Genomic DNA, 23,664 nt, shown 5'->3' with positions numbered 1-23,664 from the left:
ATGTTTCAGAACAACTCAAAAGGAATGAAGAACTGTTTTAAGGAAACTGGACTTAGGTACATACATTCTTCCCTCTTGCTGTGGGAGCTAATATTTGCCTTTATTACTTTCAGGGTGTGATTCCAAAAGTACTCAACGCTGATCTTGTTCCAATTCCTCTGAAGTCACCAGTAAAACTTTCGTTAGCTCAAAAAGATAGTATTGATGTTGGTTGCTTTTTTAAAAGAGCTCATTACCTTGGTGTTGCAGAAGCATTTTTCTTGAAGAACTGGCAAAGGTAAAAAGAAAACCCAATAACAGAACAAAACAGAGTAACAACCAAGTCTTTTTCTTGTTGAAGTAATGACTCATAAAAGGGTACAGCCATTCCCTAACCTTCAAAGGTTTTATCACTTCTGCTTAGAACTGATCATCACCAGTGATGATTTTTTAAATACGCAAATAAGATAGCTGGCTGCATTACAACTATGTCAGGTTCCCAGTCAGAAGGCAGAAGAGATGAGCCTCAGCTCCGGAGTTGGAAGCTAGAGGAGCAATGGCGTTTGGCAGGCTCCCGGAGGAAGCTGTATCTCAAGTAGCTGTGCTCTGGTTTTGAGGGTAGCAGGTGAGACATATAAAAGCAAGTTGGCCTTATATAAAATCTATTATACCACAAAGCACTTGGTTAAAAGCAAGTTGCTGCTTAGAAATTATGGGGACTCATCAACTGGTCTTCACCCAGAGTCTAATTTTTTTTCTGAATTCCTAACATACAGCTGAAGAACTGAAGTTGTTTCTTGGATGTAGCGGAATCTAAAGAGGCAGTCAGTCATTTATACATCCTTGAGGGACACCTTAGGATATGGTAAGCAATCCAGAACGTCCCTATATCCAGAATGCTCAGAACAATATGCCTGCCGTGGTGTCACTTCTGACATCAGATATAAACTTCTTCCCAACCCATACCTGAATTTCAATGTTGATATATCCTGAGGGTACTGTTTAGTAGCATGGTATTCATTCTGAATGCACTTTACTATATTACGGAATATTTTACCTAAACACTTTGTTTCACACTGTCACCACCATTCACTAGAATTTGTTATTGCTGCAAGAATCATCAAAATACTACTGAAGGTGAATAACTCTAGGGAAAGGAAATAGAGAAATGGATCAAACAAATTAAACAAAGTACATAGATACTCCAAGTTTGAAATTGAGAGCATTAAAATAGAGAGAACGTATTAAAAACAGAGAAATATTGGCTATATTGTGAAGAGCACCCCATCCTCTGCAACTTCTCTCTCCTCCTTCACAGATACACACAAGACAACAGGATAACTATTTCTTTGGGGTTCATTTCTCATCTAAAGTCAGAATATCCATGAGCTTGTACCGTAATTACTCCAGCAGCTAATTATGATGCCATAGACAGACCATTGTGACTCAAGGACCAGCCTGAGCAGCAGGAACAAATGCAAAGCAAACAATAATGTCTGTGCTCCCACGGCAGCACTGTGGCTTTAGCAATAAATAGAAAAAAGAATACACAAATAATTCAGAAAATGTATGATGTTCACAAATACTCTCTACAGACAAAGTGTTTTTAAGATTAGACTAAGTGTTCCTACAAGCAGCATACAAACTTTGAAGAATGCAGTGAAGAACACAGGGAAAATTTACAAATACAATTCTCCGTAACAGAGGATCAGGGAAAACTTGTGGTCATATTTATACTGTTTCATGCTGAGCGGATGACAAGGCTTAAGAATAAAACTGGTACTTACATCCTGAACTGCCGTTCGTTGGAACCAAAGTGAAGTTGGAGGCCCAGGGGTTACGCACGATATCCTGCCAATGAATGGTGTCTGCGAAGCAAAGAAATTTGTTCTGGCCAACATACACCCCTCCATTCAGTATTTCTGCATAAAAGAACAAGAGAACATACTTGTAAGACTTCAGACATACAGCTGATTAAATCTATTGCTGCTTTGTGTACTGGAGAGAGAGGGCATGAAATTTAAATGCAAAAAATTCTCACTGTAATCTCACTTAACACTCTGAAAACTGGAGGGCAAGTAGCTTACAGCATTTCTAAACAGGAACCATTTATTTATATGCAGAAGAAACCTGATGAAGACAGCCACACAGTTGCTAGATGAGTTACTGGGTTTACCTGTTGTTCCAGTGTAATTAAGTATGGAACAGTACTGTTATTTGTGGGTAAAATAACCTTGAAGACTTAACTGACTTTAAAAACACGAGCAATCAACCACACTATGCTGTATTTCATTAATATGTATGAACGCTTAAAACATACAATAAACTAATGGGCTCCACTGGGGTAGTAATTTTCTGAGCCCACAGTACATGAGAAGGGTCCAGTCATCACAATGTCTGGAAAAGCGTGTTTTCTGATCAGACTGTGCTGCTGTAATACCATGATCCGAAATACTCAAATACTCAATATCTATGATCCAAATCTCAAATACAATGATCCAAAACTACCATTGACGTGCCTTGCTGGAAGCTTTGTGTTGAAGGAAGATGGTTTCTGAGCAGATGAAAGTGTTGAGTTTTTTTTTTAAATTTTCATGTTTATATCAGTTTGTTTAAAAAAAAAGGCTTGTTTTGTTGTCTAAAGACTTCATTTGCCAAATCTCAACATGAAAATGATCTTACAGTTGTTGGTTGTAGCACCAGCATTTCCTCTGGAGCAATAAATTGGTTTTTTTTACCCTCTAAACTCTTGTTCAGATTCACAATTTCTCTACTTAACTTGGCTCTCGTATTTCCAAAGCAGAGGACAATCCATGTGACTTTCATTAAAGTTAACAGGAGCTATGCAGCTAAAACCTCCTGCACTGCTTAGTGTCAGAGGTTCAAGCCCCAGCAAAGAAATGTTGAAGGTTAGTTACTAATGGCACCTTAGAATGACATTAAGTGGTGCTATACAGCCAGGAGCGTCACACTTCTCACAGAGACATCTTGACTATGGTAGCAATGATTAAGGTCGTCTGATAGTCCTCATCTCCCAAAAAAACCTTTAAAACCTTAAAAGCTGTAGTGGGAATGCTAATGTTGACAAACAACAAGGAAGGAATTAAAATTTCAGGGTTTACAGGCCACAGCATGTAGAGGAGGTAGCCCCCAAGAAATGAACGTATTAAATAAAGGATCATCTGTAAATACATACTTCCACCATATTAATCAGTTCAGAGTATTACTATTTCTTAGAAACCTCTGGTTTAAAAGCTTGGCTTTTCATTGAAAAGGGGCTTAAAAATGAAAACAATAATAATAATAATAATCTTATACAGAAAAGAGTCCAGATTAGAGATATAGCAATGATCTGTCTGTATGATATTCTTATGACCCCTGAAAAAAACCATACAGCATCTGTTAGCAATTCTGCTCTGGGGAAAAAGTGGGACTTAGAAGAACACCTGAAAACATGACTAGTGATGATTTCTCTGTGTTGTCCCAGCTATACAGGATTACCTAATCCATTATGGCCCAGATTTTGATTAAAAATAATATCCAACAAGCCATGAAAAACTGTAAAAACTACATTCATAGCTTCTTAAACACTTGCACATGATTCCAAATAGTGTCACTATCAGTTGGTACATCTGAACACCCGCCACTGGCGCAGTTTGTGGGTTTTAGAGCATTCACTCATGACAATACCTATCAAATTTTCTTTTCTGCTAGGAACTGTGATGCATTCTTGTATAGCAGGCAGCATCCCACTCTAAAAGTAATTATGATAGTTTTAATTTGTGGAGAAAGACTTTTTTCAGCATAAAAGTAACCAGAAAGTGTCCCCGCTGTACTGTAAGAAAAGCTGACAGCTTTCCTTATGGTTTACTAAAAGCAAACATGGAAAATGCTCTGACTTCCCTTTTTTTTTCCTGCTGCCCTTCCCCAAAACCGTGATGCAGTATCTTTATTTGCCCTGCACTCTACCATTTTTCACAGGTGACAGGATTAAAGTTTACAGGTCTATTCATGCGGTGAGACGCTAATAAACCTGAGTAATAATATCAAAGATGGGCTCTTACAGATATTAAATAATCCTGAGTTCAAAGTTTAGTACAATCTTTAAAGTACTTGTGCTTGACTCTTCCTGCTCTCTGGGATCCAGATTTATTCCCTTTCTACCTTCCTGTTCCAACCTGCTATCCTACTTTTCTTTATGCTCAGTCCTCGGCATGTGTAAAACAGCACAGATGCATTGGCTTCACTGACTTAAACTCAAATGCATTTTGCACTTCTCTGCCCTCTCTTAGCAAGAACAATGCCTGGAAAGACCTAATAAACCCTGTTACATGTTAAGCAAATGAAGCACAAATGTAATCAATATACAATAGAGTTACTGTATAATGAACTCATCATCATAAAGTCATCATCTCATTTTAATTTACAGCACTGAAAGTGAGAGATAAAGTTAAACAATAAACAGGAGGAGAAAGGCAGGCATCTCTGCCTATGCAGACGAGCTAGAAAAGGAAGCCAGGCAAAAAGAGCTTTCTTCTCCTGTGTGCAACACCTGAGGTGCCTCTTTGCTGAACTCTTTCCGGGGCTGGAGCAGGAAAGAGAGTGACAAGTCCCCTAGTAAATTTTGTGATTTCTACTGCAAAGAAAGAAGCTAGTTCCTGCCAAAGCAGCACTAAAAAGGACTGCTCACAGTGGAACGTTTTTTAAATACCATTATTTAATGTATTTTTCTCTTCTAAAACAATTTTTTGTGATACTGGAAAATTCTTAGTCTAAGTACAACACTGCTGCCTGGGACAGGAGGCAAAGCACTCAGCAATATCAACTGCTGCCTGAAATACCTACTGTGCTGCGCTGGCAGCAAGTGTTACCCTTGGACTTCTACGCTGCTCAGGGACACAGAGTTACAAAAGAGGATTTTGAAGCACAAGTCCCACTAGCTTTCATTGGGAAAAGAGTTCCTAAAGGTTTCAGACAAGTTTGGATGCCTTCCTGTAAGGTACTGATGGCCACACTTAAGAGTACCACAATCTCCCATTTTGGCACCTGGGCTGCAGCCGGTGCTCGGAGCAAAGGAGTAGCTCCAAGGTCTTTTGCCACTTGATTCTGAAGTGAATGCAAAATCTTATCATCTTCCTTATTAGAATTACTTTACTGGCTTAAAAGCAGTATAATTCTGTAACCAAAGTTATGTGAAAATAAATCAGCAAGTGCACTCGCCAATGACTTCTGTCATTATTTTGCTTATTGCTGCCAAATGATTGCGGGGAACTTAAATCTGCATATTATTAGAAGTCTATTAAATAGTTATTTATTCAGGAAGCTAAATCAAAAATGTATTTTCCATTATATCTGCTATTTTCTTGCTTCCATTAGCCCAGTGATGAAGCAGAACCATTACCACATAACTTTGGTAACCTACCATACAATACTTACCATACTAACAGAAGAAATGGAAACATACAGGTCTCTGGCAACCATGAAACACAAGTATCTTACACTTTCCATGAAGTGCCATGGAACACAGATAGGTACATCACGCACAATTTATAGTCTGCTAAGTTCAAAAAGGGGCTAAATTCATAACATCTATTCTAATAGAACGAATTTGACTGGAGTCAGTGAAAATGTGTAACCAGCCACCAGAAACTTCAGGTCACTGTAAATAAGGCAAAGGGACACTAGGTCTGCAAGTGTGTTGTCTGTTTAAACCGGAGATGGAAAGAACTCTTCTTCATCCATCTGTTAAAAGGGCATTTTCTTCAGCTGACTTTTCCTTGTGCACAGTGTAATTCCTCATGGTCTGTTATCTAATTTCTAATGTGGATTAAATTGGCAAAATGTTCATATTCAGCAACGTATCCTGAAGTGCCAGTAACTCGTGTGTGTTGCTATGCAGTGGGGGCTGTAGGCACCTATTTCGCAGTAGAATCTGGTTCTAAAATTGTTATAAAATTGGTTATAAAATTGCTATTGCTATTCAAGGTTGCAAATTAAAAGCTTTTCTCTGGTGCTATGAAGCCAGCTGGCACGATGAACTGGAAGAAGGCATAGTGAGAGGGAAAAGAAGTAGCTCTAAAGTGGGCAGAGAAAGGGGAAGGAGTTAATTAGGAAAAACTGTTGGGCATGTCCACTGTAACCACTTCAAAAGCAAAACAGAAGACATCTTATACCTTCCAAGCTGATTGTCTGCTAAGGAAACAGCTGTCTTTTACACTACACCATATACAGGTATACTCTGTCCATACGCACTATATAATGCTTGTTGATGATACCTTAATTTCCAAGGTCAGCCTCCATTACAGCTGAAGCATCTCTGCATGCTGACAGTGCTGCATCTTCGCCATCATCACCCAGATGATGGGGATCTGTTGTCAGACGCTGTATCACTCTGAAAACACTGTCATATTTCACCCAAGATGCTGAATGCATTATTCGAAAATGGCTTTGGCCTGGAAATTTCATGCCAAACCAAGTTTTTTGATCTCTTAGCACAGTTGATTGCTGATGACCCACTGGGAAAGCACTTCAGGTCCATCATTAATAAGCTATGTCTTAAAGGGTAATGAGAACTGGGTGCTTTAGGAGACAATAGCTCATCCATCATCAATCAAGATCTGAAGTTTTTATACAGATGATTTAAGAAGAGTTGGACTGTGTAAAATTGAAATGTCACATTTGTATTGGGAGATGGGGGGAGCTTGGTAATGAAAATGAGAGTTTTAACCTTCTCCATTTCAGCTCAATGACCATACTCAAAAGCTCATGGATGTGGAATCTGTGTACCAGCTAGAAGCCCCAGACAGCCTTCGATCTCAATTATACAATTTCAAGTAAAGATTATTTGGGTCATTAGCTGGAAGTCAGTTTCAAGGCTTGATGGTAACAGCAAGATATTCTTTATTTCTATCAAAAGCAATCAGTGTTATGTGCAGCCTGTGGGACTGTACTTCCAACTGCTTAATAACTAAGAACACTGGATTGTAGCACCTGAGCATAAATCTTCCAAATCTAGCTACCTATTTTGCTGCTTAAATAAAAATGGAGTCATTTGATTACCTTTCACTGAGTTTGATGGAGTACCCTTTTCACCATTTCACCGCAAATGTGTGTGAAGATGGGCTCACAGGGTCCTTACGAGTCATTTAGCTACTTCATTAAAGGACCACAGGCTCTGGTCAACTCTTTCTTTAGCAATCTCCCCAAAAGGAATATCTGTTTCATGAACGGGTTCACTCATATTAAACCAACTCAAAGAAGACATTTATATCTGCTCGGATTATTCCTCTGCCTGTGCATGCCCTGAATTCTTCCTTCTCACAGCCTTACTAAAATTAAGACACCAAATCATTTAGCTGGTTACTTTGTAAAAGGAAACAACACTGCAAATTATCCCAGCCCTTTTGCGGTAAACATGCCAGAGTTACAATGTGTTCCGTGACTACCTTATTCTGGGGGAAGTGCAAGCTGGTGTGCAAGTCTGTGTCAGGCTAATAGGCCCCATTTCACCTTGCACCCCGAGCAGTTACTGAGACCATTGGGCACATAAAATGCAGCCACATGGCCCCAAAGGGTTCAGTGCCTGGAGAAAGTAATCCAAAATACTATGGAAGAGAGTAGAAACATCTGAATCAAACAAGTAACACAAAAAACCCTCACCCATCCAAAAGGGAAGAAAGCAGTTGGGTATAAACTCAATTTAAGATGTGCTTCTTTTCACAAGAAACAGTCCTGTTCTTATGTATATTTTTTTTTTACTCAACACACTTGGCTTGTGCTAAAGGAAATGGTCTCTCTCCATAACCCAGCTAGATTCACTTGTCCTAGTGGCTGCTCAATTTAACCCATCTTGCAATGATCACAGCAGCTTCTGCCTACTTGGATCTTAGTTCCCCAAAGTGTTTAGGCCCAGGTTTACATTTAAATCATCTCCTTCCCCTCCATTCTGGAGGAGGCTTCCTGCTCCTGTAATAATTACTCTGCTTTGACAACGGAGAATAAAAAGATGTACTGATTTCAATCAACACTACTTTCGTTAACCATACACCTGCCATCAGTATCACATATCCTTGATGTTAATTAACAGGGAAGACATAAAGCTGTACGACCAGCCTTAGCTCTGGCATTCCCCTTGCAGATGTTAACTGCAGAAGCAGCAGTAGCTGTTTACAATGTTACCCACCTCATTTGTGCTTCTTTTCCCATCACTAGCTTTTGAAAGCTGTTTGACCCTGTTGACTTTGCAGGCGAGGAGCTTTCATGTAATATGTTGACTCTGTTACAGGGATATTAATTTTCAGAAGGAGATGCTAATTGCCTCACTTCGTTGTCCAGTCAAATTCTGATCGTGATGTTAGCAGCCAAGTGCTTGATTTACTGTTTTCTTAAAACAATTTTGGGGGGTGACAGGTAGATTAACAGACACAAAACATAACATCGTAACAATCCACGTGGCTTCCTGTGGGTTTCTCCAAACCAGGGAGAGAGGCAGAAAAGGGCCTGGCAGTCCTTGTGGATGGTAAGATGGACATGAGTCAGCAGTGCACCCATGCAGTGATGAAGGGTGATCACAGAGTGGGCTGCAGAAGCAGAGCCAGCAGGTGAAAGGGGTGATGATGCCCATCTGCTGGGCACTCGTGAAGGTGCATCTGAAGCACTGGGTCCATTTTGGGCACGCCAGTGCAACACAGTTGTTGCCAAACTACAAGAGAGTCCAGGGAAGGACCACTATGGTGGTTAGAGGCTGGAGGACTTGTCACATGAGGAGACGTGAGAGGACCCGGGCTTGTCTAGCCTGAAGAAGAGATGACTGGGAAGGGGGGGACACCTAATTGCAGACTGCCTCTACCTAAAGAAGGGCTATAGGGGAACATAGAGCCAGACTCTTCTCAGAATTGCACAGCTTAAGGACAAGAGGCAACGGGCACAAACTGCAACATGGGAAACACTGATTAGACATCAGAAAATATCCTTCACAGCAAGAGTGGTTAAGCACAGGAGCAGACTGACCAGAGGAATGGTGCTATCTCCATCTCTAGAGATTTTCATAAACAATCAGCCTGATCCTTGTCTGAAGTTAGTCCTGCTCTGAGCAGAAGATTGGACAAGATGACCTCCAGATATCCCTTCCAATCTAAATTATTTTGTCCTTCTACAATTAATAATCGTCTACTACCTAAGCCATCCATTCTCTCCATTTTTATAAAAGCATACTTCATTTTAAGCTTTTATCTACGGATACACATTTGGTGATGCAAAACACCCGTCTGGAAGATAACATATACTTAAAAGTATGTCACGTGTGTGTATAAAGAAGTGCTACAGTATTTGAAATACAGAACCTATGTCACTGTTGCTGTCCCCCATTTCATGCAAAGGGGACATCTGGACTAAGAACCATTACAGCTTTCAGTATGAAAGAACTGCTGCCCTTCAATCTTTTGATTTTTGAATACAAAGAAAATTGTATTCATTTAAGTCGCTGTAATGAATCACTGATGAGTTTCAAATTACTGGCTATGGAGAGCATGACACATTGCTAAGCTCACCCCAGAAGGCATATTCTTGAGCTCAGTAAGAGCAGCAATACGCCAACAGTCAGAAATGAGCAGTCATTTCATTCACAGGAGCCATGACTTAACATTCAGGTAGCGCAGCACTACCTGATGGGGATATCTGTGTCGCGGTTAGCAGCGACCATGCGTTCAGGAAGAGGTGAGCTGTTTCTGCAGTGCGCTGGTATGTGCCTCTTCAGTGAGTCCTCTGATAACACACCATTACTTGGCAGTGCTTACCTTTCAGTTGTTCCCAAAACCATACCTCTGGGTATGGATTTCAGCAAGGAAGCACAGCTGTGGGCATCTGATTATTCAAAAGTTACTAAAACCTGCTGAATCCAAAATAAATCCTCTCTCTTCCGCCCTGTTCTTATTCTTCGGCAGAAAGCCAGCAGAAGGTGCAGAAGGGTAGATGATGTGCAGCGCACTGGGTGCACCAACAGGGCAAACAAAGTATCCCTGGTGTCCCAGGGTGCTCCAGAAAGCCTGGAGGCTCTGACGGATTCCCCAGTACTGGAATTCATTTCTGCTGTGTGGTCACCTTTAATGGTGAGCATCCTGTGGGACATAATCTGGCATAATAACCCAAAGCAGCTGTATCAGTGCTTGCCTTGCAGTCTTTCATGACACAGGCCCCGCCTTCTGTGTCAGACATCCTCCAAATTTGTTCACTGAAGACTGAACAGACATCAGTGTCACTTCTTCTGCCCTCGTGAAATGCTACCCGTGCCCTATAGCTGCAACAGCTCCTTCATCTGTCACACTGATCGGCCTCTGCAAAGGTGTAGCAACAACTCACAACCAAGCCACCCTTCCTGGCTCACCACGATGGTTTCACATTCGTTTTTCCTCATAACTCCTCTAGAGCTTTTGCTGTGATTGAAGTGTTTCTCCAGATGAATGGTTTCTGCTCCTGAGGAGCAGTATGTTTATTTGCCAGCCCTACAACAACATGAGGGGCTTCCAGCAGAGTCTCATAGTGCCTCCAGGATGTTTCCATTGGCTGCAGATTCACCCACAAACTCTACAGCGAACCACCAGTCAAGGCTTCCTGGGGGTAAGACTGCAGACTGATCCTTCAACCATCCTCCTTCGCCTATGACCAGCTGTTCTGCTAGTTCAGAGTCCTGGTGTACGATACTGGGACCTAAACCTTACTGTCCCACTGCTCCAACAGGGGCCCATCCCACCTCCTTCCTTCCCTGATGCCAAGGGCAGGCAGCCAACAATCAAGTTGAGTCTGAAGAAACATGGGGCAGCAGTGGAGAGAGTGTCCTATTCCAGGCCAGAAAAAGTGGAAGCTGGTGCTCGGAGCCACCTAATAGGTATAAGGTCCATTGAGCCAAACTGAACCCTTAAAGAAACCAGCTCTCCGCTGAAGACTACCTTACATTTCATATCATCTATGTGAGCCTAATTTCAGAAATGGCACTGAGAGTACTTATTTTTATTTTTCCCCCCTAAACTTTGTAAAAAGTTCTCTCCTCATAGGATGTTCATATCATTTCTCCACCCAGGATGAGGCTGCATACTTTGACTGATTCACTTTTGTGTTGCCAAGACAGACACAAGCATTTTAAATGCCTCTCCTTGTCAGGACATTTGCTATATAATATTTTGATCAAACCTGTAATGTTTCATGTCTGCTGGTGGCAGCTCTCAATTTATCTTTTCCATCTGCTGAGATATGTAACTGTGAGACTACCGTGTCCCTGTTCTCCTGGCATCAGCTCTTTATAAGAGGCACCCTGCAAGTAAATGTTGCATAGCAGTTTGTCTGCCATTGCTGCTGCACCCTTTCCAAGAGGGCTTTTCACGTGGAAGTCAAGCAGCAGTAGGAAGAGAAATCTCGGCAGGGCCAGGGGCATCTGAATGCAGCAGGGTTTCCCTGCAGCATCCCCAGGAGCTTCAACTCTGGCATTATCTGGCGGTACATTTTCAAATTCTTTTCATACAACCACTGGCAAATTCAAGAAGCCTGCCTTCTATCCCAAGCACATCTGGCACTCAGGCCACACACTTGGCAAACAGACTGATGGCCTTCTGTCTTGGAGCGTAAGTGCCTCAAGTACATCCTGATTGGCATCAACATGCAGAAATTCCTTCTCCCTTCAAAAAAAAAAAATAGTTAAGATCAGAATGTAGTGGTAATTTCCTCCATTTTCTGAAAGGCTGTAAAAAATTACTGGCTCCATGGAGCCGTTCTCTTTCAAAACTGTCATAATGTGGCTTGGAATAATCCTGGAAGGGTGCCCAGACCCACGTCCAGCTGCATCCTGCATTTCAGTACAAGCATTTGCATACAGGCTGGTAATTGGCATGCAGCTGGTTTTATGCCAGCTCCAGCAATTGCATAACCTAACTAATCTTTTTTCTGGGCTCAAAAGAGGAGTCTGTGTCTGCTGAGCTTAAAATTTCTATATGGGATCTGTTCAAGTACGCTCTCACATTTCTATGCCACGTTGTTAACCTCTCCTGAGATACGGTGTCGACTCTTCGAAGAGGAATTTTAATTGAAATTTGTCTGAGGTGGGAAGTGCCTATGCCTATCCCTGGCTGTCCTGTACTGAAACTGTGCGAATGACATGCTGAAAATCCTCCTCCTGCACAGAGGACTGTGAAGTGACGCTTCTTTGGCTCCTACGAGCCGTAAGATGCCCTCCCAGCGCTGTGGCTGGGGACAGCCAGAGAGCCAAAAGAAGCCCTGTAAAACTGCGGAACATGCATGTTAATCACAGCAATCAGTAAGGCCTTTGTAAGTTAATGAGTTTGATAAGGTCTGAGCCTCAAGTACCCCAACTCACATTTTTTCCTCTTTTACTTCTATAATTGCTAAGAAGTCACTGTCAGTCCTGCTTCTTGCTTTGGCATGCACACTAAATTCAGGTTTCAAATCTGATGGGATGTCAGGGAACCTGTCCATGCGTCAAAATGAAAACCCCTGCTAACTGTTCGAATGCGTTCCTGCTAACTGTTCTCCCTCCCCAAAACTCACATGCTTTCTGTGATTGTCATGTTTGACCAAATCCTTTTTGACCTTAATTATGCTCACGTTCTGTGCATCTATTATAAGGTAATAGTGAAACAGTGGCAACAACTAAAATGCAGCTGTTACATAAAAAAATTCAGAATTCAGGCCAATTTTCCGTAAACTATTAACCTCAAACCAGATGCTTAGGTGAGGAAATAAGCCCATGTGAATTCATGCCAAAATAACCACTTTGGATAGTGGGAGCTAAAGCAACGGGTGACAAGGCCCTAAGGACAAGGGATGGTTCAGGGTTAATTAATTCACTTCTTTGAGACTACCATCTCTCTCCTCAAGTGTTCTCCAGGTCTTCTGCCCGCTCTTAAATACGAGCCCTTCTCATCTCCAATCCGAATTTTATAAACACCTCATCCTACACATCTAGCTTCTCAAAAGCCACAATGAAATCATCCTCTTCTTTCTTTCCATCAATATTTTGATTGTAACCAACACGGTTGCATTCTCCCAACACACCTCTTTCTTCTCCCAGCAGATGAATTACACTGAACCCGAGCTGCTCTCAGTTACGATGCAGTAGATCAAGAGTGACGCTGTGGCCTGGAGTGACATGGAGATAACAATGCAGTGAGATCTATGCCTCCATTAACAAAGGACATGCTCTGCTCCCAGTAGTGGCTTGTCACATGGTGGACAGCCCCTTTTCTAACTTGTTTCTGCTCTGTACCCATGCAACCTTGGCAGGAACGAGGGTTGCTTTCCTTGTCATATTTGATAGCAGAATACACTTTCTTCCCGGAAAAAGGATCAGTTTGCTTCCAGCATTCTACTGCTCTGCAGTTAAACTAGTCCAAACAGCTTCTGTCCTCAGGCAGTGAAAGCACACAGTTTGTCCTTGTCTACACTCAAGCTAAACTGCAGCTGGCACTGATTGATGATATTTATTTCAGTGAGATCATTTTTAACAATGTAGACAACAGGAGGGAAGAGTAAGTGCCCAGACTCACCAATTCTGTCGTACTAACTGCTATCCTTAGTATTAAGAAGGAGTCTTAGTAATTTTTTGCCAAAGAGCTTCCCAAAAAACCCTATGCAAGAGAGGGAGAGCACACAAACAGACCACGGGCTGTGAACAGTCGCTGAGGGTGAAACAAAGCAGCTGTTCTCCCGGCTTCAGGGCTTAGCTTGGTAGGGTTCAAGCCTGAATCTCTGCCCCTGTGTTGCCTCTGGTTAGCTTTGTGGCTTTTCTTACCATAGCCTTTTGAGGTCGATGCATCTCAGACACAGTTTATAAATAAATAAACAATCGTAAGAGAGATCCTGAATGGTTATTTCTCTCTCAGTCCACTGAGTGCTGTGCCCCAAAACTCAATAAATGTTGGTAAAGGGACGGGAATATTCATCCAATCAAATATAGGGGGAAAACCATATTCTTCTGAGTTACTATAACTCCTTATTTGGCTTTAATAGCCTGTCTTTCTCTTGAGCTTCAGAAGTTCTTGCTCAAATGCACAGGCAGTCAGTGTAAGGCTGCAGAAGTTATATACCTGGCTATTTCTGGTCTTCAAAGGCTACAAAACAGCTGTTGGTTGGCAAGAGCAATTAATTAACAAAATTGAAAAGATGGTTCCTCTTCACAAAGGCTTGGATGAAGCAGGGGAGGCGGAGACGACTCCAAGAAAGTCAAGCCTTGTGAAGGCTTGTAAGCTGTGTGCCTCTGGGCAAATTCCCAAGGCTGAAATCTCAATGAATTTAATGGTTCTTAATTCCACAGGATTTCTAATTACAGCCAAGAGAAGGTAATGAGATGTGATGTAAATGTTTAAATGAAAATAAAGAAAATAAAAAGCCTGTCAAATTTACTAGCCAGTCTCCCAGACACAGCTCCCCGCATGCCAAGCACCCGTGCGGGTGCTCAGAGCAACTAGCTGATTCCACAGACACAGTGACAGGAGAGGAAAATAAAATGAGTCCCCAACCATCTTCCTCACACCTCATTAGATGCTATCTCCTAACGAAGAAGGCCTTCTCTTTCAGTCTGCCTCTATAGGGTCTGACAAACTTCGGTGGCTACAACAACCTGCATCCTGGAGTCTCCCTATGTTCGTAGGAAAATCTCCTCCTTCCCATCCCAAATCTCCCCATATGCCAGCTCCCTGCTCTTCTCCAGGGTCTTCTCCTGGCTTTGGGGCTCGCTCACAGCCTCCCTGCTGGCTCCACCCTGCCCTCCAAAAGCATACGGGCACAGCACTGAGGGGTCTCAGCCAGGGCCATGTCAGTCCCAGAGCACTGCAGGGAAGCAGCCTTCCTCCCCCTGCCCCACTACCACCTTCCTCCCTTTGCCTCACCGCAGCCTCTGCCGTGGAGCATGTGGCACCCACACAGGAGCTGCTGCTAAATCACCCTCCCCTGTGTCACCCTGCACACTTCTGCCTGTTCTCTGAGCTGCAGAAGACAGCAAAAGCCTAGTGGCCTCGCCTGCAGAGAAAAGAGGGAGTTTGTTAAATGCCATCACCAATGTCTCACCTATCCTATTAAAAGCTGTCATTTTCCCGTCACAAGCTCGAATGAAGATTCCCACTCCTGCAGGGTGAGGGGTCCCTACGGTAATTTGGGGAATCCCGGTGCTGCAGAGCACATCAGACAAGAGGACAGAGCAAAGGCGGGTAACTCCATGGAGCACTTCGCAGGGAAGGGATAGGAAAGAGCAGTTAGGCTAGGCAGTGTGGTGTGAGCAAAATCTATCAGGGTTTTAAACCTGTTAATCACTGGCTTTCATTTTTTAACATACACAAGGATCTTGCCCTTCCCTTTTTCCCCTGTTTTACACCATTTGAGAATCAAATTCTTAGAAAAGGGTCCTGTGAATGACCCATGGGTCAGATGGAAACATTTATGTATCACTAGCAAGGGACAAGCAAACAATCCCTTGAGTACCCACTATCCCTGCAGACACAAGCACCTGCAGAGAAATCCCACCAGGAGCCAAGCCTGGGGTGCAAAACAGTGGCACAGGATTGCTGGCCATCCCCACTGACATGCCAGACGGTGTACCCCCATTATGCAGCAGCTTGCAGGACTGCCTCCAGCCCCTCTGCCTCTGGGCTAACCCCAGGAGGGGAGGAAGGAGGTAAAAAAGGCTCCAAGTGTCACAGCATAAAATTCGACCTTGGTCTTCTGGGCAGAACCATTAGCACAAATCACAGCCTGCGCCTGAACAAAACCATCTCCTTGCACATAGAAAGAAGGGAAATTCCTAAAACATGTAACACGTACAAACCTCTGATGCTGTACCAGAGCAAGAGGTACCATACGCAGAGGCATGTCTGAGTGATCTCTGGAAACGACACTGCTGGTATATGTGCATTTTGGGAAGAGCTAGTACTCTCAGATGAATTGGACCAACATCCGCCTAAAACCATATTGGTAATTATGGACTTAATTATAGCTTTGGGGCTTTTTTTTTGGATTTTTAAGGCACTGGGTTTTTTTGCAAGCAAAGTTTCCCCGCTGCTGACTGTGTCAGTCTCCTGTCTCAGCACCCTTCTAACTTACTACCAACTCAATGGTTTAACAAAACTCCCACTGGGGCACTGAACGGGGTGCACGTGTGTTGCCAACTCTGGTCTGCAGTTTTTAGATGTTTGGTTGTTTCTCACTCAAAAGCTGCCAGGTGCTTTCCAGGGAAGCTTAGGATTGCTAAGAACAGTAGAAGGAATTTTTGCAAACAACAAACAATATTCCTTCTCCCCCTTTCCCAAGGAAACACCGTGGTTTGATGAGAGGAGGCACGTTCTTTATGCTGAGGCTCGGTGTTCAGGCCTAGCACAGCAACACTGCATAGGTCGCCGCCAAAGCAGATCCCAGCTGAGGACGTGCAAGAGGGGAAGGACATCATCTCCACTGCATCCATCTCTTCTATGAATTTGCCTTGTGTGAGACTGTCTCTGAAGGGGTAGGCTGAGTAGTTGGGGAAGGAAGAGTTGGGCCAGAGCAAGAATTTGGGTAAGCAAGCTCGTCTCAGGCTCATCTCCCTCCTCAAGCTCTGTAAAGCACTCCACCTGCATGAATGTCAGTTCAGCCTGAGCTAGCTCAAGCCTTGCCCCTTCCCATATTGTGAACAGAGGAGAAAATGTCCTTGACTGCCTGCCAACACTTGTCACAAAAGGACAAAGTACCCAGGGCTCCAGCAGGCACTCCGAGATCTCTGGATTCACACATTTACTGGTCTGGGATGCAAAATGTAGCAGCTCTAAGAGTATGCTGTCAGCGTCGTCAGGACCTGATGGCCGCTGCCGCAGGTGCTGACACCTCTCTTGCACTTGCTCTTCTTCACCTGCTTCTGAGTTATGGAAGAGGTGATTTAAGTCCAAACAAGTTTGAACCTGAAGTTTCTGTTCACAGTTGCCTAAAACCTGACATGGAGATGATAGCTGGTTCCACAGAGAAATGCAACCGCTAAAACACCAGCTGCTTCTCCCAGGTACAGCATGCACCATACTGAACACAACCACTGCAGCAGGCTGAACTCTCCTGGATGCTGCCCACTCCCCCTGTACCACACAGTATCTTGGTAACTGTGTCTTACTCAGGAGCCAAATCCTCTATTTTACCTCTCTGGCAGAGCAGACAGAAATCAGAAGTCCTAGCAGCTCTAACCTGCATCTAATTCTCAGCGTGCCCTGTTGAGACTTGAACTCACATCCTTCAAAAGGGCAGTGCCAGAAGGCCACAGTAGCACCCCTACTGTAAATTAAACCTACCATGTGGCATATAGGTACTTGGAGGGGTCTTAAATCTCAGCTAAGAAAAAAACATAGAAGTACTCACTGCACTCATTTACAAGAAGACAGGAGGAGAATATGACCACACATCAAACACACAGGAGAACAACCTTATGATGATGAAACAACCACCTATAACTACAAATTTAGGTGATTTTGATTCCTTTTCAGAAATAATTAACCTTTCCTAGCATATGAAATGTTTCTTGCCAGACAAGAATAAACAGGAGACTAAATATGTCTCAAAGCTGGGAAAAAAAAATTCAGATCTTCTGTTCAGTTATGGGGTTCCTGTACATTTTCCCTTTAAACCCATAACTCAGTTTTATATTTACTTTGTTAATTAAAACTGGGATTTATTAAATTTGTAACTTAAAAATCCAATAAAGAAGAAGCCACCGTAGGCAAAAGCATTTCCCTTGGTATAGCTGTTATAGTAGGCTATCAATCAGCTATGAACACGGATACACAAATTGACTCTGCCTATCAGAAAATGATAAAACAACATCCCACTGATGTAGGAAAGTTTTGCTTATCAGCAGCATGTGACATTATTCCACAAAATACAGAATGATCTTCCATACAGGCAAATTCAAGGATAAGGTCTATTTCCTCTGAGGCACTCCCTATGCTATAGTATTATTATTCCAGTAATACCTATCTCAGAAATTAATTCAATGCAAGTATCCTGGATGCAGAGAAGTTGGAGTAGATAGCATTCTATTCATAAGGGATACCAAAAACATGCTGTTCTTCATCTCAGACTTTCTTCCAGTGATTTTGAACTGTTCATTAAATAACCAATGCTTTTTGCCTGAGCAAGCAAGACACTGGACCAAAAGGAAACCCTAAGGGGAAATAGTGCAAACCTGCCCTGAGAGCTTTCATGTGCTTCCCGTTACTAAGGGGTATGACGAGCACTTGTTCAGGATGAATATATCACTGGGCTTTTCTGAAGAGCCTGTTGGGCTAGACAGGAGGTACAGCAGAAACTGGATGGGATGTTAAAATGCATTTCTTCTGTGCTCTTCCCTCACTGCTTGAAAAATACATAAGAAAGAGAAAGGAGTCTTTAACATTTAACCTTGCTATATATTTGCAGAAGCATGTACTGACTTCAGAAGTTTCTGTTTGTTTGTTGATTCATTGTGCAATTAACCTTACGACTCAATGAATTGCTAAAAAACCCTGTGTATGTGTCAGTGCTTTTCTAAATAAAATACATTCAGGGTTCTTAAACGGTATCATACTAGCAACAGTAAAAAATAAAGCCTAGCTTAATTATACAATTTATTACAGTAAATATTTAGGACTGAATATGGCTTTTGTGTGGTACTAAACAGTGGTAATATGTAAGAGATGAAACTTGTAATGAACCTTACCCATTCTCTTGCATGAAAAATTAACATTTAGGCTTAGAGTTTCTTCAATCTCCATGCAAGTAAGATTTCTCAAAGACTGCAAACATGTTTTGCTGTAGCTCCCAAATGTCTTCCTTTATTTCCTGTGATTGTTTGCGCAAGTAAATTCCTGCTCAAGGGAAAATCAGAACATCTCAGATACCCACATAAAAGAGCCTGTGTATCACTTTAAACCATGTGGATGACCTGAAATGTGTCTCTCTGTCTATTTTGGCATATGGGAGTTTCAATCACTCCACCAAGGACCAGAAATGAACGCCACGATCAGCATGACCAGCCACCATGCCCTTCAAATAACAACTAGATTTAACTCCACAGCAATAGTTTTATCAGCACCTCCTAGCTAAACCTGACCAGCAAAAATATCTATTGTGCTATTTTGGTTGAAAGATAAAATCATGTTATAAAAAAGAAGTTTTGCAGTGATACACCAACAGGGCATCAACTTGGCTGCAAACTACTCCAAGCTGCAGTTACATGAAGTACAGGTCCTTCCGTATTCTTGATCTACTGGATCTCACGCCTATTTGCGCAGCTGAGGAACACAACCTCTTACCATTTCAAATGTTCCTTGCAGTATTTTGATTTGAAACGAATACAAAATAATCCTGGGTCACTTGAAAGTATTTCTATCACCACTAAAGTTTTTATTTGCTGAAATGTATCAGTGCTCGTATGTATTATTAATATATTACTTATTAGTACAAAGTGGACTTGAAGGCCAATAAATGGAGTGACCCATTTAAAGGCCAATAAAATGCACCAAGGCAAATAAAAATACAAGAAACTCATGTCAATTTTAAAATAATCAAGGCCTTCAGGAAAACAAATACCCAAGTAACTGCCATTCCTCAACTGTTTCTTAGTGAAGATAACTTAGTGACTCAGCTCCCAGCCTGGCAATTGGAAACTGGCAAAGTACTTGATTGATATGGTAACAGTACTTAAATTAATGAATCAAGGAGATTCAAGATTATATTCTCCTATAATCAAGGAGAAAAACCTAGAAAGGGTCTAGGTGGCTTGTTATTACACCACAAAAGAGTTGATTTGTTTTGATTTCAGTTGTGCCTCAGTATCACAGAATCATAGAATCACAGAATAGTTTGGGTTGGAAGGGACCTCTAAAGGTCATCTAGTCCAACCCCCCTGCCGTGGGCAGGGACATCTTCAACTACATCAGGTTGCTCAGAGCCCCCTCCAACCTGACCTGGAATGTTTCCAGGGATGGGGCATCCACCACCTCTCTGGGCAACATGTGCCAGTGCTTCACCACCCTCAGCGTAAAAAATGTCTTCCTTAGATCTAGTCTAAATCTACCCCCCTTTAGTTTAAAGCCATTCCCCCTTGTCCTGTCGCAACAGGCCCTGCTCAAAGTCTGCCGCCATCCTTTTTATAAGCCCCCTTTAAGTACTGATAGGCTGCAAGAAGGTCTCCCCGAAGCCTTCTCTTCTCTAGGCTGAACAGCCCCAACTCTCTCAGCCTTTCTTCACAGGAGAGGTGTTCCATCCCCCTGAGCATTTTCGTGGCCCTCCTCTGGACCCGCTCCAACAGGTCCGTGTCTTTCTAATGCTGAGGGCTCCAGAGCTGGACGCAGTACTCCAGGTGAGGTCTCACCAGAGCAGAGTAGAGGGGCAGAATCCGCTCCCTCGACCTGCTGGCCACGCTTCTTTGGATGCAGCCCAGGATATGATTGGCCTTCTGGGCTGCGAGCACAAATGCTGAAAAGAGCTGGTGGTGTTAGAAATTGCCTTGTAATGGTTCCTGTCACCAAAAGCATGTTCTTTGTGGCCTTTGCACCAGAAATACCATGGGCAGATTGCTGCCAGTTTTGACTTCTGGACTAGAAACCTCACAAGTCTGCCAAAACCAGTGTTAAGCAAGAAGCCTTATAATGTCAAATACTGTAGCTGTAGCATTCCTATTTTAAACGTGCCGTCTTCAGGGATACTTGGAATGGATTTCAGATCTCCCTGGGCTGAAGTTTTGCTAAGTGAGTGCATATAAGGGAGAAGGAGAAAATAGGACATTTTATGAGCTTTGAGTTTTGTTTTGTTTTGCTTCACTTTATTACCTAAAAATCTCTGGTCATAAATAAGTAGGTACAGTGTTTGATCCAGCAGTCTGTAGAAAGTAGGAATCAATGGGAGCTTCATTCTGGAACTGCATCTGAGAGACACGAGAGGAGAGGCAGCAGCGCTTGCATGGTGAGCTGAAAGTACACCATGTTACTGGCGGGGAAAGAGGAACTGGATCTTTCATTATTGACCGTATTATTGACTCCAGCATCTGGGATGTGTTTCATGGACTTCAGATTTTATCTTAGTCTTTTAAATCTAACACTCTGCATCCATTGAGGAAAAGGCAGCTTCCACAAAATGCGGAGCCTGCACACAGTAGTGTTTCTGCACGAGCTGGTAGAGCGGGGTGCCTCAGTCATTTGGGTCTTTGCTCCCACTGCTGGAAACGTACAGAGCAGAGTGAGGACTTGAGCAACACAGCAAAGCTAATTCAGTGCCAGGGCTCTTAGTTGGCCTCTGGCAGCAGAGTGATGGCAAGAGAAGAAGCAAATTACATCAAATTGCTTGTGTGATTCTGTTGTGTGTCCATATATTTTTGGCAGATGTGGTCTGAATGGATCCTTTCTGTTACAATGTGTTGATCATGTAATCTGCCTGGATTATGGGAAGGGGAGGTGTTAGAGTTTGAATCCTGTGGGTTTCTCCTGTCTGGATAATACAAATGCGGAGTCTTTCAAAGCTCCAAGTGCCTGCACAACTGCCCTTTTCTCTCCCTTTTTGTTTTTGGTAGCTACAGGTTGCTGTTTATGCTTGTGGATATAAATAAACTAAAGAAAAGTGTAACATTTGATTTTAAAGGCTTAGGTATCATATTTCGTTTGCATATTTGATAAAAGGCATGGGTTTGCATCCTTTGAAAAATACACTTCTGGCAGGGCTTATGAAGTTTTGGAGTTTTTTTGACCAGTGATATTTACTCTTTGAATACAGTGGAACACTAGATTATTAAGAAAACCAGGAATTGATCCAACAATTTATGAAGATAGCAACACTGGCATGTATAAGTGTGTTTCATCTAGTCCTTTTGTTACAGCAACAGTGACATCTTAAACTGGAAAGGTTTTGGCAGAAGTTCCCAAGCACTAGGTGTTTCTTCATTTTGTTGTTATTTCTCCATTTGTTTTTAATGAGAACCTCTGGCACTCTGACAGATGCCTTCTGTTTGCTACTCCAGAGAGCAGGCAAGCCCCTTGAGAGCTTGGCAAGACAAGAAAGTGGATCTGTGACAGGTGCTAGAGCAAAGGACATCATATCTATACCAAGGTTATCTCTACAATATGAATCCCATATAGAAGTAAAGCTTTGGAAAAGACCGCTTGCCTGAGTTTACCAAAGATGGGCATTTAAGCCCGTGCCTTAGGCTGCTGTCCTAAATAAACTTGTACTTGTGTCTTCTCATGTCATTTTACATCCTCAACAACTTTTAAATTAGATCAAATCCATTTATCTTTTTTACTTGCTTAGACTTTTTAGAAGAATGATTTTTCATTCTTCTCAGACAGCTGAGTTGGAAATGGACTTTTGAAGGATGATGGTTCTGCCAGTGACGGAGAAATATGAAGTGTCAGGGCCTGGTGATATATCTTCCAGTTAGTCCAGCTTTCTCTGTGGGAAGCTGGCAAAAGGCCAATTGCAATGAGCCCTGAAATATTCCCCAAAGAGAGCCTGCGGCTCCACCGGAGTCCATTGAAAGATCCCATCCCTGAGAAGAGGCACCATGCTAGTGGGTCAAACAGGTGTGGTGTAAAATCCATCATAAATGAAAATACTGCATGCTTTCATAGATTTGTGATTGTGCTAAGTGCTCAGAAACATTTGAGAACAGAATTTGAAGTCGCTGAGGAAAGGGAACAGTTTTCAGAGAGCTCATTTTGACATATAAATCCATCAGTTCATTTTTTATCTGCACCAGATCTGAGTGGTTCTGAAATTCTGGTCTGCAAACTGGTTGCCACTAAATAGTCAGCAACAGCCTTCAGGGAGAGGCAACTGAAATTTTCTATAGGTTTCACATGTCATAAACTTGCAAACTCTGGGATTTATCATTAACCAAGTTGGCAATTTAATGGAAACTGCTGTGTGCATAAAGAGATGAAAGTCCCTATAACACGAACCACAGTTAGTAAACATAGAATCATGGAATAGTTTGGGTTGGAAGGGACCTTTAAAGGTCATCTAGTCCAACCCCCCTGCTGTCGGCAGGGACATCTTCAACATACATTCATGTGCTGCTGAAGAGCAGCATAAAGCAAATCCAGCCAGGAAGACAGCTTCATCAGGGGCCCAACTGAAGTGCCTCTATGCAAACGCACGTAGCGTGGGGAATAAACAAGAGGAGTTAGAGACGTGCGCACGCCTGCAGGGCTACGACCTTATTGGCATCACGGAGACGTGGTGGGATGGCTCCTACGACTGGAGTGCTGGGATGGAGGGATACAGGCTCTTTAAGAAGGACAGGCAGGGGAGACGAGGAGGGGATGTCGCCCTCTATGTCAGTGACCAGCTGGAGCGCATGGAGCTCTGCCTGGGGATGGATGAAGAGCCGAATGAGAGCTTGTGGGTCAGAATTAAAGGGAAGGCAGGGATAGGTGACATTACGGTCAGGGTCTGCTACAGGCCACCCGACCAGGAAGACCAAGCAGATGAGGCCCTCTATTGACAGATAGGAGCAGCCTCACGCTCACAAGCCCTGGTCCTCATGGGGGACTTCAACCATCCCGATATCTGTTGGAGGGACAACATGGCAAGGCATAAGCAATCCAGGAGGTTCCTGGAATGCATCGATGATAACTTCCTTCTCTAAGTGGTAGAGGAGCCAACAAGGAGAGGTGCTATGCTGGACCTTGTTCTCACCAG

General features: G+C 42.8%; 1 protein-coding gene across 1 annotated transcript in view; it reads right to left on the bottom strand.

The window, feature by feature from the left end:
• ERBB4 (v-erb-b2 avian erythroblastic leukemia viral oncogene homolog 4) overlaps positions 1–23,664 on the bottom strand; it is a 580,731-nt gene that overhangs the window by 221,920 nt on the left and 335,147 nt on the right. Inside the window, exon 5 of the mRNA XM_009329670.1 lies at positions 1,767–1,901. Within this exon, the coding sequence (XP_009327945.1) occupies positions 1,767–1,901 (135 nt within the window). The remainder of the gene's footprint in view (positions 1–1,766; positions 1,902–23,664) is intronic.

This window comes from Pygoscelis adeliae, unplaced genomic scaffold, assembly GCF_000699105.1.
Source record: "Pygoscelis adeliae isolate BGI_AS28 unplaced genomic scaffold, ASM69910v1 Scaffold7, whole genome shotgun sequence".
Lineage (NCBI taxonomy): Eukaryota > Metazoa > Chordata > Aves > Sphenisciformes > Spheniscidae > Pygoscelis > Pygoscelis adeliae.
This window is presented reverse-complemented; position numbering and strand designations above follow the sequence as displayed.